Genomic DNA, 14,200 nt, shown 5'->3' with positions numbered 1-14,200 from the left:
GAAGGGAGCTTTCAATGAGATCGGGACCAGCTGGAAAAATGGGCAGAAAAATGGCAGATGGAATTTAGTGCAGACATGTGTGAGGTAGGAGGACAAACCAGGGTAGAACTTGTATGGTGAGCTGTAGGATACTGGGGAGTGTGGTAGAACAGAGGGATCTGAGAATACAGATTCATAATTCCTTGAGAGGTGCATCACTGGTAGATAGGGTCATAAAGACAGCTTTTGGCCCACCTGCCTTCATAAATCAAAGGATCTGGAAAATGTGGAATGGGACAGGTTGCTTTCAGGCAAAACTATGCTTGGTTATTGAGAGGCCTTCAAAAGTGAAATTTTGAGAGTGCAAAGTTTGTATTTCCTGTCATCATCAGTTGGAATTTTATGTTGATGTTGTATTTGCCATTGGTGTGGCCTAATTTGGAGTATCATGTGCATTTCTGATCACCTACCAACAAAAAAGATATCAATAAGATTGAAAGAGGGCAGAGAACATTTTCAAGGATATTGCCAGGACCTGAGGACCTGAGTTATAAGGAAAAGTTGAATAGGTTAAGAATGTATTCCCTAGAGTGCAGGAGAATAAGGGCAGACTTGATAGAGTTCTACAAAATTATGAGGAGTATAATAGGCTAAGTGCAAGCAGGCTTTTACCACTGCAAATGGGTGAGACTAGATCTAAAGGTCATGTGTTAAGGGTGAAAGGTGAATTATTTAAGAGGAAGATGAGGGGGAACTTTCTTCCCTCAGAGGGCAGTGAGAGTGTGGAGTGAGCTGCCAGTGGAAGTGGTGGATTCAGGTTCAATTTCAACATTTAAGAGAAATTTGGATAGATACATGGATGGGAGTGATATGGATTTCTATGGTACAGGTTAATGGGACAAGTCATATTAATCATTTGCCTCGACTAGATGGGCCATAGGTCTGTTTCTGTGATTCCTTCCAGTGAAACATTTTTATATCTCATCAAAACCATCCATGATATTCAACACCAGTGTGAAATTGCTGCTCGAAGTAGAATGCACAGCCCCTTCACATTACGACTAGTCTTCTAATATCAAGATCTTAAGATATTTAAGATTATTGAATAGTCCCTTTGTACAATGAGATCCATTTTTGATCTCATAATCTACAGTATCTTGTCATGCCCTTGCATCTTAGTGTCTGCACACACTACAAATTTCTCTGTAACTGCACCACTATTATTGTTTTCCCTTGTACTTTCTCAATGTACTGTTGCAATGAAATGGTCTGTATGGATGGCAGGCAAAGTTCCATGTGACAATAACAAACCATTGACATCCTAACTAATAGTCATTTTGGATCCAAGGATCAACTTGTTAATTGCTGATATCAAATGTTTGGATGTAATATGAGTGTGATCACTGGTAATGCTCCGTTTTTATCCTGTCCAAAGTGACTGGAGTTATTAGTAGCTTGTAGAAGCAGTTTTTAGCAGAAATGGACATAAGTGAATGCACATTTGCCTTATTCTTTTGCTGATCATATAACTAGGATGCATGGAGTTATAAAGGTTATTCCCTGTTATTTTTTTACAGTAAAGTTATTTCAAGACATGTGTCATTAGTACAGAGTTTTTTTAAGAGTCTCAAATCCAGTAAGATGACAGGTACTTTTGGCATTAAACAAATGTACAAAGCATTTTTGGTAATTTACACCATAGGTTGGTCATTCAAATATTTTCAATTTACAATGCAAATTATTTTTTATGATGCATGAAAAATTAATGTTTTTGTTATTCTCTCTTAATATTTCAAGAAAACTAGCAAAGAAGCGAAAGGATACGTTGAGCAGTACCCGGCAAGAGATGACTGTGATGGTAAATTCAATGGACAAGAGTTTTACTGAGCAAGGAACTAATTGTGATGAGGCTTTCTCCTTTATGGATACACATAATCTGAATGGAAGAGGTGAGCTAAGAAGATATTCCATTCCTTAATTAGGAATGCACAGTGACACACTCATGGAGTTGCTGTCTTGCAGCAGAACTCGAGACCCAGATTCAATCTTAATTTCCTATAGTGCTGTCCGCTGTTGGCATGATCTTCTTGTGACAATGTGGGTTTCCTCTGGGTGCTCAAGTTCCCTCCTTTGTCCCAAAGAGGCATGGATAGTTTGACTACTTGGCTGCTGTAGACTTTCCCGAGTGTGTAGGTGAGTAGTACACTTGGAGGGAATTGTTAAGAATGCAGAGGAAATTTTAAAAATGGGATTGATCTGCATCTACAGATTTTCTCATTTTTGTTGATGTAAGGTTAATTAAATATGTGGTCTATGTTTAGCACTTGTTATAACTTTATTTGAGGTTGCTCCCAATCTTTAAAAATTGCTTTTGCATTTTCCTTCAGCCGTGTCCTCGCCATCTTCATTTACTGTGAAGACAAATACACTGAAGAGCCCAGGAATACAGAATTCCTACTATCCAGGTAGCTGAGTTGTTTGCTGTTATAAAGTGTGCACTCTTGTAAACTTTTCTCTTTTTTTTGTTGATATTTAAATGTTCAGTCAGAGCTTTGCAGGGACTTCATATTCTGTTCCACTGGTATTTAAGGAACTATTTCTCTTGCAATAATGTTAAGTACATCCAATGCAAGTTAAACATTCCCAGTGAAGAGGGACTAAAACAAGTGAAGTGTCACTCGTATCTTTCCCACAAACTTGCAGCCAAGTTTTGGTCCCCTTGTTGGTTTTTGTGGAAATTGTCACTGCTGAAGCTGAGGTGTAATCCATAAATCTAAACAGTATCTGATTAGATGTCCCACAAGCAACCATGTTACCAATGCTGATTGGTATTCTGGTTGGAAGAATCAATTGCATCTTGCTACTATGTCTAATATTTTCCATTTGTGAATCCCAATGTATTTCATTTCTGGACATTTTTTAAAGCAAATTTATCATTTATTGATTTCACAGGTACAGTTGCAAAACAAAAATCTCCAATGTTCCCAGATAAAGATAAAAAGTAAAAGTAGGAGAATGTCATACACCCTCTCAATCCCGACTTGCCATTCACTATCATGGCTGACCTTACCTAGCTGTCAATGTCACATGCAGACTAATAACCTATCTTATTCTTGAGGGTATCTTCCACAACTTCCTGGGGTAATGATCCTTATCCAGTTAAGAGACAATTTTCCTCTTTCCCTCAGAATTTAATGAGTGGTATAAATACAAAGTGCAGCCCAGGATCATATCGTTTCAGAGTGTATTAATGCTGTTGAAAATGGAGCACTTAGCATCTAATGGCTCAAATGGAAGAAGAGGTTGTGGTGTTAGTTTTAAAACTCTACTAAGCCTTCTCTCCTCCAAGGCACAGTTTCACGGTGCTTCAGTCAAGTGACCATTGTTCACGTGTGAATGTGTTCAGTGTTCTTTGTTATGTGAGCATTGATTGATTAGACTTCTGATATAATCTCCTGAGATCCTCACAGGTGAGCTAAATCTTATCATGGCTGACCTTACCTAGTTGTCAATGTCACATGCAGACTAATAACTTGCTGTCCACATGTTCCACCAGGGAAACTGATAGAAGTCAGGAGCAGGACGTTGGCTGATTTTACGTCTTCCCCATCCCCACTGGACTCTGGGGTGCAATATCATGCATTGACCACCTCACTGGCTGAGATGAGCTCAGAGGGAATGGAGCAGGGACTGGTGGTGTTGGTTGGATGGGTTTGAGCCATCTGGGGAACCAGAGCAAGTTATCTGGGGTCAAAAATGGGGTGCCACAGGAGCACAGCAGTAGATGCAACACTAATACAGCTTGGGGTGTTCCAGAGCTGAAAGTTCAATTCTGGGGACATCTGTAAGGAGCTTATATGCTCTCCCTGTAACCATGTGGGTTTTCTGCAGGTACTCCAGTTTCCTCTGCAGTCCAAATACATATGGATTTGTAGGTTATTTGGTCATTTTAAATTGTCCTGTGATTAGGCTAGGGCTAAATAGGTGGGTTGCTGGGACGTGAGCTTGTTTGGCTGGAAGGGCCTGTTCCACACTGTATCTCTAAATATAAAAAAATTACTAATAAAATGTAGACAAAAGTTTCTTGGGGTAGATTTGGACTTTCTCTGAGATGGGTAACAGCAGGTCGTCAGCAATCCAGCATCTCTTCTCATTTTGCATTGTGGCAATCAGGCATTTTCCTCAAGGTCAGTACCTTCCCAATGAACGCTAACCCTCTGTCAGCTGAATATTTCAGGGCATTCAGTTATTTTGCAATGAATAAGAAAGAATTAATCTATTCCTGGCAATAATTCCCTCTTTGGTGAAATTCAAATCCATTTTGGTAGAAGTGCCAATGGAAATATTAGTTGAGAGAGTATATAGAAATATTTATATTTATGACTGATGGCCTTAAATTGTAGAGAGTAATTCCAGAAGATGTTGACATATTTTATGTGCTGATTTTACTACCACTTGCTTCTCCTTGATGCATTCATTAGCAACAAAAGATTGTCTCCTGGATACGAACCTGTTTTGATTTTACAAGCAGCACAAAGACTTGTTTTGATTTCACTGCATGCACAATTGAAACCCTCCAGTTCTCTGTATTTCTTCCTCCTTGTGCATAATGCAGTGTGCCACATCATCCCGTTTAGAATAACACTCTTTAAGCTGTGTTTTGTTCCATGCTGACAATCTGTCCATTAGTGTAAGTGCCTTTAGAACAGTGATGCTGTTTTCATCTACTATCACATGCATCCAGGTGCAGTAATGGCAAGGCATAAATATCAATGAACAAATAGTAAAGGAATTAGAATCCAAATCAGGTTTAATATCACCAGCATGCGTCATGAAATTTGTTCTTTTGGCAACAGTACATTCCAATACATAGTAATACAAGAATAAATTGCAATAAGTATATAAAAAATAAAATAAATATGTAGTGCAAAAAGAGAAGAAAACAAAAACTACTGAGGAAGTGTTCATGGGTTCATTGTCTAATCAGAAATCTCACTGCAGAGGGGAAGAGGCTGTTCCTGAAATGTTGAGTGTGTGTCTGATGGTGGTAATGAGAAGAGGGCATGTCCTGAGTGATGGGGGTCCTGAATGATGGTTGCCACTCTCTTGAAGCATCGCCTTTTGAAAGTGTCCTGGATGCTGGGGAGACTAGTGCCCATGATGGAGCTGGCTGTGTTTACAACTTTCTGCAGGGTTTTTCCAATCCTGCACAGTGGTCCTCTATACCAGACAGTGATGCAGAAAGTTAGAATGGTCTCCACATTAGCCTTTACTGTCTGATTGTATAAAGCGTGAATGTCTTTGGTGACATATAGCCACTGTCGTACCTTCTTTGCAATTGCATCAATATGTTGGGACCAGGGTGGACCCTCAGAGATGTTGACGCCCAGGAACTTGATACTGCTCACCCTTTCCACTTCTGATCCCTCGATGAGGACTGGTGTGTGTTCTCAACATAGCCTTCCTGAAGCCCACAATCAAATCCTTGGCCTCTACAGACATTGAATGCAAGGTGGTTGTACTCCCAAGACCAAATTTTCCATGGATTTACTATACTAAGGGTAGCAACAAGCCCCAAATACCAATCTTTTTCTTAAAATTCTTCCCTTCTCCTTTTTTCCCATCCTTTAGTAAATGCAATGCCTTACACTTCATACTGGGATACAGATTCACAGATATTGACTGTTTTACTTATTTGTTCAAGGGTCTTGTCCAGTGTCTATCTGCATTACTCTTAAATGCTCTGGCTTTTTAAGCCATTTCAGAGAACAATTAAGTCATATACTCTGCTGTCTGGAATCACACATCGAGTAAGGTTGGCAAATTTCCATTCCGGAAGTATATTTAGTAAACCAAATAAGTTTTTTCAGTAAATCCAGTTATGGCTACCACTAATGATCCTCACATTTTAGTAACAGAATATATTTATCTCATTTTAAACACCCCCCCCCCACCCCCCAAAATGATGTGATGAAATTTGAACTCTTGGCTCTGGAGTACCAATCTAGGTGATTTTGTTTCCATTCTGGTATTTAAGCCACCATACCCTTTAATTGCAGGTTTTTAAAATTCAGAATATTGACAAGAAATTGGAAGGTTAGAGGCATCATAGCAAACCCAATCCTGTTGCCTTCAGTGAATTTGTAAGAGAGAAGGCAGTTGCCTAAGATAACAGCAACCTTGCATGATAACTTTAGTCTTTGCTGTCCTATTGTCACTGAGGTTAATTTCAGTATCAGATACCCACTATATATTGGACCTAGTCTGCTAGGAACACAGTGGGAGTGCATCCTCATCATTTGTCATGGTGGTTTAAGTATAATTAGAATGAACCTCTTTTACTAAAGGAGTCATTCAGTCCAGTGACCCTGAACAAAAGGCTTGTATCTTTTTATCCACATGATTTCAAATGTATGAATTTTGGATTTGTGTTGCATGCAATAGATCAAAACATTCTACAGCACATTACAAACACAGAATAAGCAAAAAATCATGTAACAACAAGAGATACAATTTAAAATTTTGGATATGAAAATAATTTTTGAGGAGTGTAATTTTCTCTTCCTTTAGATCCCAGCTCTCTTTTCACTTACAGCACTATGCTTTAAGTCACATTACTGAATCAGAGGATTTAAGGTCAGCACTAGATCAGTTCTGGGTAGCTCAAAGCAGTTCCTGTGCAGCAGTCAAAGTCCATTTACTCAGTAAGCAGTCCATTCAAAGAGCTGATGAAACACACTGCAGCAACTTCTTGCAGTAAAAATTTCAGAAACATACAAAAAGTGCAAAATATTTGCATATAAATTATGCCCTTAAAGTCCACCAGTCACCTTTGGTTGGTGGTTCCTGTTTGGTTGTTTGTCTTCACGAGTCACGGAGCCAAGAAGCACAGAAGCAGGCCATTCTGCTCACTGAATCCATGACAATCATCAGCTACTCTTCTACACTAATCCTACGTTAATCATTAATCCCATTTTAATTTTCCCCACGTCCCCATCAATTCTCCTCAGATTCTACCATTCACCTACGTGCCAAGGACATTCTGCAGAGGTCAATTAACCCAGCAAATGCCGTCTTTGGGATGTGGGAGGAAACTGGAGTGCATGAAGGAAATCCATACAGTCACTGGGACAACATGCAGACTCTGCATATGCTGCCTCCAAGGTCAGGATTGACCCTGTATCTCTGCCGTCATGAGGCAAGCAACACTACTAGCTGCCCACTCTGCTTCCAAAATGATTCAAAGCTGAATTACATATCATCTAATGCCCTGCCATCAAATTCAGCCTTTAGTGATACCAGTTTCTTAAGTTTAATGACAATACTTCTATATTTGCTCCTCTGTGAAGTACCTTGCAATGTTTTATTTCATTTGGAGCCAGTATATTAAACGTGTGGCATTATTTTTGTCTGTTCTCACAGTAACAAGAAATTAATTCCAGAATGTCAACCTCTACATCTGCACTTATAAACACAGTACAGGAAGCAAATTGTGTCATCCTTCCTAGCCCCAACAGCATAGAGATTGTCACAACCTGATATGTTAATCCTTAAGGATGTAAGTTTCATATCAGTAAACCAAGTCAGCCGTGGAGTTTTACAACATGCGTTGTTGCTAATACACCAATAGGTTGGAAAACACAATATTAATCTTCACCATTTACACCTCGGACTTCAACTACTGCACAGAGCCTTGTCATCTTCAGAAGTTTTCTGATGACTCTGCCATAGATGGATGCATCAGCAAGGGAGATGAGGCTGAGTACAGGGCTACAGTAGGAAACTTTGTCAGATGGTGTGAGCAGAATTATCTGCAGCTTAATGTGAAAAAGACTAAGGAGCTGGTGGTAGACCTGAGGAGAGCTAAGGTACCAGTGACCCCTGTTTCCGTCCAGGGGGTCAGTGTGGACATGGTGGAGGATTACAAATACCTGGGGATACGAATTGACAATAAACTGGACTGGTCAAAGAACACTGAGTCTATCTACAAGAAGGGTCAGAGCCATCTCTATTTCCTGAGGAGACTGAGGTCCTTCAACACCTGCCGGATGATGCTGAGGATGTTCTACGAGTCTGTGATGGCCAGCGTGATCATGTTTGCAGTCGTGTGCTGGGGCAGCAGGTTGAGGGTAGCAGACACCAACAGAATCAACAGACTCATTCGTAAGGCCAGTGATGTTGTGGGGATGGAACTGAACTCTCTGACGGTGGTGTCTGAAAAGAGGATGCTGTCCAAGTTGCATGCCATCTTGGACAATGTCTCCCATCCACTACATAATGTACTGGGTGGGCACAGGAGTACATTCAGCCAGAGACTCATTCCACTGAGATGCAACACAGAGCGTTATAGGAAGTCATTCCTGCCTGTGGCCATCAAACTTTACAACTCCTCCCTTAGAGGGTCAGACACCCTGAGCCAATAGGCTGGTCCTGGACTTATTTCATAATTTACTGGCATAATTTACATATTACTATTTAACTATTTATGGTTTTATTACTACTTAATTATTTATGGTGCAACTGTAACGAAAACCAATTTCCCCCGGGATCAATAAAGTATGACTATGGCTATGACTAATGTATCAATATGTTCTTTCTTGATTGGAAATGCAATATATTATGTTTCTTATTTCTTGCTTCTCTTTCGTAATTCTCTTCAAAACATTGTCTTCTGCTCCCCCTTCCCCCTCCTTGTGACCTTTAATAACGGATCTCCAGTTAGCTCCTTGATTTCATTTCACGTTGTGGCCCATACGGAAACTGGGTCCTCCTGTCCTGTTATTGCTTCTCATTGGAACTTGTCTTTCTGCACCTAGTGGTACTTTACAACCTGAGCATGGTGCTGATAGGATTCTGCTTTCTCATTTACTCTCCTTTACCATTTGTTGTCCTTGGACTGCCCTAACTTTTGTTTATGTGCTTCTTTCATTGGCTATGATCTTTGCTGGCAAGGCCACATGTCAAGCCCATCCACTATTGCCCTGGGACTGAGCAAATGAGCAGGATTTTATAATTATTCTGAGAGTTTTGTTGTCATCATTACTGGTACTTTTTATTCTTTTGATTTTTCTTTTGTAATTTATTTTTTATTGAAGTTCATCATCAAACAAACATTTCCATAAGATGTATTTCAGATTCTGTACATATATATCATATAGTTATATTTATCACAAATTTCCACGTAATATTTATCTGAGGTATGCAGTTATAGAAAGGAGCGGAAAGAAAGAACAATCAAAAGAAGAAAACTATGCACAAAGTAGAGAGTGATCCTTTTTTACAACATATTCATTTACTTGTGAGAATAAAATCAGGCCTATGAGGTATTATGCGGTTAAACCATTTTTCCCAGTATGTATCAAATTGTTCCAACTTATAGAACATAGAACATAGAATAGTACAGCACAGTACAGGCCCTTCGGCCCACAATGTTGTGCCGACCCTCAACCCTGCCTCCCATATAAGCCCCACCTTAAATTCCTCCATATACCTGTCTAGTAGTCTCTTAAACTTCACTAGTGTATCTGCCTCCACCACTGACTCAGGCAGTGCATTCCACGCACCAACCACTCTCTGAGTAAAAAACCTTCCTCTAATATCCCCCTTGAACTTCCCACCCCTTACCTTAAAGCCATGTCCTCTTATATTGAGCAGTGGTGCCCTGGGGAAGAGGTGCTGGCTATCCACTCTACCTATTCCTCTTATTATCTTGTCATGTCTCCTCTCATCCTCCTTCTCTCCAAAGAGTAAAGCCCTAGCTCCCTTAATCTCTGATCATAATGCATACTGTCTAAACCAGGCAGCACCCTGGTAAATCTCCTCTGTACCCTTTCCAATGCTTCCACATCCTTCCTATAGTGAGGTGACCAGAACGGGACACAGTACTCCAAGTGTGGCCTAACCAGAGTTTTATAGAGTTGCATCGTGACTCTTAAACTCTATCCCTCAACTTATGAAAGCTAACATCCCATAAGCTTTCTTAACTACCCTATCCACCTGTGAGGCAACTTCCAGGGATCTGTGGACATGTACCCCGAGATCCCTCTGCTCCTCCACACTACCAAGTATCCTGCCATTTACTTTGTACTCTGCCTTGGAGTTTGTCCTTCCAAGGTGTACCACCTCACACTTCTCCAGGTTAAACTCCATCTGCCACTTCTCAGCCCACTCCTGCATCCTATCAATGTCTCTCTGCAATCTTTGACAATCTTCTACACTATCTACAATACCACCAACCTTTGTGTCGTCTGCAAACTTGCCAACCTACCCTTCTACCCCCACATCCAGGTCATTAATAAAAACCACGAAAAGTAGAGGTCCCAGAACAGATCCTTGTGGGACACCACTAGTCACAATCCTCCAATCTGAATGTACTCCCTCCACCACCACCCTCTGCCTTCTGCAGGCAAGCCAATTCTGAATCCACCTGGCCAAACTTCCCTGGATCCCATGCCTTCTAACTTTCTGAATAAGCCTACCGTGTGGAACTTTGTCAAATGCCTTCCTAAAATCCATACAGATCACATCCACTGCACTACCCTCATCTATATGCCTGGTCACCTCCTCAAAGAACTCTATCAGGCTTGTTAGACACGATCTGCCCTTCACAAAGCCATGCTGACTGTCCCTGATCAGACCATGATTCTCTAAATGCCTATAGATCCTATCTCTAAGAATCTTTTCCAACAGCTTTCCCACCACAGACGTAAGGCTCACTGGTCTATAATTATCCGGACTATCCCTACTACCTTTTTTGAACAAGGGGACAACGTTCGCCTCCCTCCAATCCTCCGGTACCATTCCCATGGACAACGAGGACATGAAGATCCTAGCCAGAGGCTCAGCAATCTCTTCTTTCGCCTCGTGGAGCAGCCTGGGGAATATTCCGTCAGGCCCCGGGGACTTATCTGTCCTAATGTATTTTAACAACTCCAACACCTCCTCTGCCGTAATATCAACATGCTCCAGAACATCAACCTCACTCATATTGTCCTCACCATCATCAAGTTCCCTCTCATTGGTGAATACCGAAGAGAAGTATTCATTGAGGACCTAGCTCACTTCCACAGCCTCCAGGCACATCTTCCACCTTTATCTCTAATCGGTCCTACCTTCACTCCTGTCATCCTATTTTTCTTCACATAATTGAAGAATGATTAACAGATGCTGTTTTCTTCTCCATTTTGTAAATGTCCATTGTAATTTCCATTCATACATTCAAAGTTGGGCTCTCCTGTGATAATCATTTCCTGGTAAGGGTCTTTTTACCAGCCATCAGCAGTATATTCAATAAATATTTATCTCTTTTAAACCATTCGAGGTATATACCCAAAATATATGGTCTTACTTGTTAAGGGTATTTTACATTTAAAGATGTCTTGTAGGGCATTATGTTTCCCACTCCAATAGTCTTTGATAATGGGGCATTCCCAGAAAATATGATAATGGTTTGCATTTTGATTTCCACAATTTCTCCAGCAAATAGGGAGGTTACTATCATAATGGGATTTCTGAGAGGGTGTAATAAAATATCTTATCAAGTTTTTCCACCCAAACTCCCTCCATTTCTGTGACCTGGTACGCTTCCATTGATACTTCCATATTATTGTCCAGTCTTCCTCAAATATTATTATCCCTCCTTCCTTCTCCCATTTTGTTTTAATGTATGAAGTCGAATGTGTTTTAAGATTTGACAAACCCTTATACACAATTGAAATGATTCTACTACCATTGTCTGAATTATATGCTTTTCTAAGTAGCTGTATCAAACATGTACTTGCCCTGGTTACATTTTTAACCGTCCTATTAACATAGTGTCGTATCTGTAAATACCGAAAAAAGTCTTGTTTTTAAATTCCAGGTTATTTAATTAACTGAATTTAATTTCACAAGATTACATAATGAGATCCCAACATGGCTTTGGTCAATAGTCCAGTACTCTGGGTACATTTCCAAGAACTTAAACTATATGGAGCTTAATCCTTCATCAAAATGCAGTCTAGTACCAAACCTGTCAATCATGTGAAACGGAAACAAAGATTAGATTAGATTAGATTCATCTTTATTGTCATTGTGCTGAGTATAGATACAAAGACAATGAAATGCATTTAGCATCTGACCAGAAATGCAAGGAATAGTGTTATTTACAAAATAACTGTGAATAAAAAAAAGTGCTACAGCACACAAATATAAAAGTACTGAGACAGTACATTACGGATGCAATACTGCTTAGCGCTGTGATGAGAGGTTCAGCAGTGTCACAGCCTCAGGGAAGAAGCTCTTCCTGTGCCTGCTGGTGCGGGAGCGGAGGCTCCTGCAGCGCCTACTGGATGGGAGGAGAGTAAAAAGTCCATGGTTAGGGTGAGATGCATCCCTGATAATGCTTTTCACCCTGCCCAGGCAGCGTTTATGGTAGATGTTCTCAATGGTGGGCAATTGGGTGCCGATAATCCGCTGGGCAGTTTTCACCACACGCTGGAGTGCTTTGCGGTCTGATACGGGACAATTGCCATACCACACTGAGATGCAGTTGGTGAGTATGCTCTCAATGGTATAGCGGTATAAGTCCATTAGTATCCTGGGACAGAGGTGAGCTTTCTTCATGCTCCACAGGAAATAAAGGTGCTGTTGCGCCTTTTTGATCAGGATGGAGGAGTTCAGGGACCAGGTGAGATCCTCGAAAATGTGGACACCAAGGAATTTGAAGCTTGATACATGCTCCACTATGGTTCCGTTGATGTAGATGGGGATGTGAGTGTGACTCCTGGCATGCCTAAAGTCCACAATGATCTCCTTGGTCTTCTGGGTGTTAAGGGCCAGATTGTTGTCGGCACACCATGCAGCCAGGTGCTGGACCTCGTCCCTGTAGGCCGTCTCGTCATCCCCTCTGATCAGACCAACCACCATGGTGTCGTCTGCGAACTTGGTTATGGAGTTAGAACCATGTACAGGAACACAGTCATAGGTGAAAAGGGAGTACAGGAGAGGGCTCAGCACGCAGCCTTGAGGCACGCCGGTGTTCAGGGTGAGAGTGAAGGAGGAGAGGTTGCCTAACTTAACTGATTTGGGGTCTGTTAGTCAGAAAGTCCAAGGTCCAGTTGCAGAGTGATACGCTGATACCAAGCTGGCGAAGTCTGGTGATCAGCTTGGAGGGTATCACAGTATTGGATGCCGAACTAAAGTCAATGAACAGCATTCTGATGTAAGATGGGGTAGGATGCGAATGAGAGACAGGGTGGGCAATAAAGGATAAACTCTGAAACCCAAAGAGATAGAAAGTCAGGAAGATTTCTATATGTGAGAGCTTTTGGCAGAGCCCATGAACATCCTATCTCTGAATATTGCTTTGTAATTCAGCTCTAGCATCAGTTAGATAAGTGCAGAAATTGATGTTAGTGTAAATTATTCCAGGATAGTGTTGTTGGATGCAAGCATCGCAAGATTAATGGGACAATGTTTGCTTGCCTACACCTGTCCTTGACATAGAATCTATATATAGTGGTCAGGAGCCCTGCTCATGTGCTTTTGCACTCAGTTCAAATGGTGTTTGAAGTAATGAGTCACATTACGAGCCACACAATTTAGAGAGGTGCTGTGTCACAGACTTCCATGTCATCACTCCCGAAGAAGGAGCTGCCACGAAGAAAAGCATACTCATTTAAAGGCAACTTAAGTCATCAGTTTTTATCCCATGTTCTGGATTTTTGGCTGCTGCTGTGCTGCACCAGCAGATCAAACAAACAAGAGTACAGGCTCAAACAACAGGAATTCTGCAGATGCTGGAAATTCAAGCAACACACATAAAAGTTGCTGGTGAACGCAGCAGGCCAGGCAGCATCTCTAGGAAGAGGTGCAGTCGATGTTTCAGGCCGAGACCCTTCGTCGGGACTAACTTCCTTCAGTTGGTCCTGACGAAGGGTCTCGGCCTGAAACGTTGACTGTACCTCTTCCTAGAGATGCTGCCTGGCCTGCTGCGTTCAAGAGTACAGGCTGATTTATACTTCTGTGTCAACTCGATGCCGTAGGTACGGCGTAGCCATGAACCCTACGCAGTGACTACACAGATCCCTATGCCGTAGCCTGACATACACTTCTCCCAAAATGTAACTATGCGTCACGGCAGTGCAGAACACAACAGCTGTGATTGGTCTGCTTGGTAGCATCGCATTTCCTCCTACGCTGCAATAGCTTCCCATTGGGCGACTGAAGGGCAGGGAAGGAA

At 41.4% G+C, this 14,200-nt stretch overlaps 1 protein-coding gene across 13 annotated transcripts in view; it reads left to right on the top strand.

The window, feature by feature from the left end:
• LOC140198158 (receptor-type tyrosine-protein phosphatase mu-like) overlaps window positions 1–14,200 on the top strand; it is a 1,049,822-nt gene that overhangs the window by 877,667 nt on the left and 157,955 nt on the right. For all 13 annotated transcript variants that reach the window (XM_072259223.1, XM_072259213.1, XM_072259205.1 and 10 more), the window contains 2 exons: window positions 1,777–1,928; window positions 2,367–2,444. In XM_072259223.1, the coding sequence (XP_072115324.1) occupies window positions 1,777–1,928; window positions 2,367–2,444 (230 nt within the window). The remainder of the gene's footprint in view (window positions 1–1,776; window positions 1,929–2,366; window positions 2,445–14,200) is intronic.

Source organism: Mobula birostris, chromosome 1, assembly GCF_030028105.1.
Source record: "Mobula birostris isolate sMobBir1 chromosome 1, sMobBir1.hap1, whole genome shotgun sequence".
NCBI classification, from domain to species: Eukaryota; Metazoa; Chordata; class Chondrichthyes; order Myliobatiformes; family Myliobatidae; genus Mobula; species Mobula birostris.
Note: the sequence above shows the minus strand (reverse complement) of the source record. Positions and strands in the feature narration are given on the sequence as shown.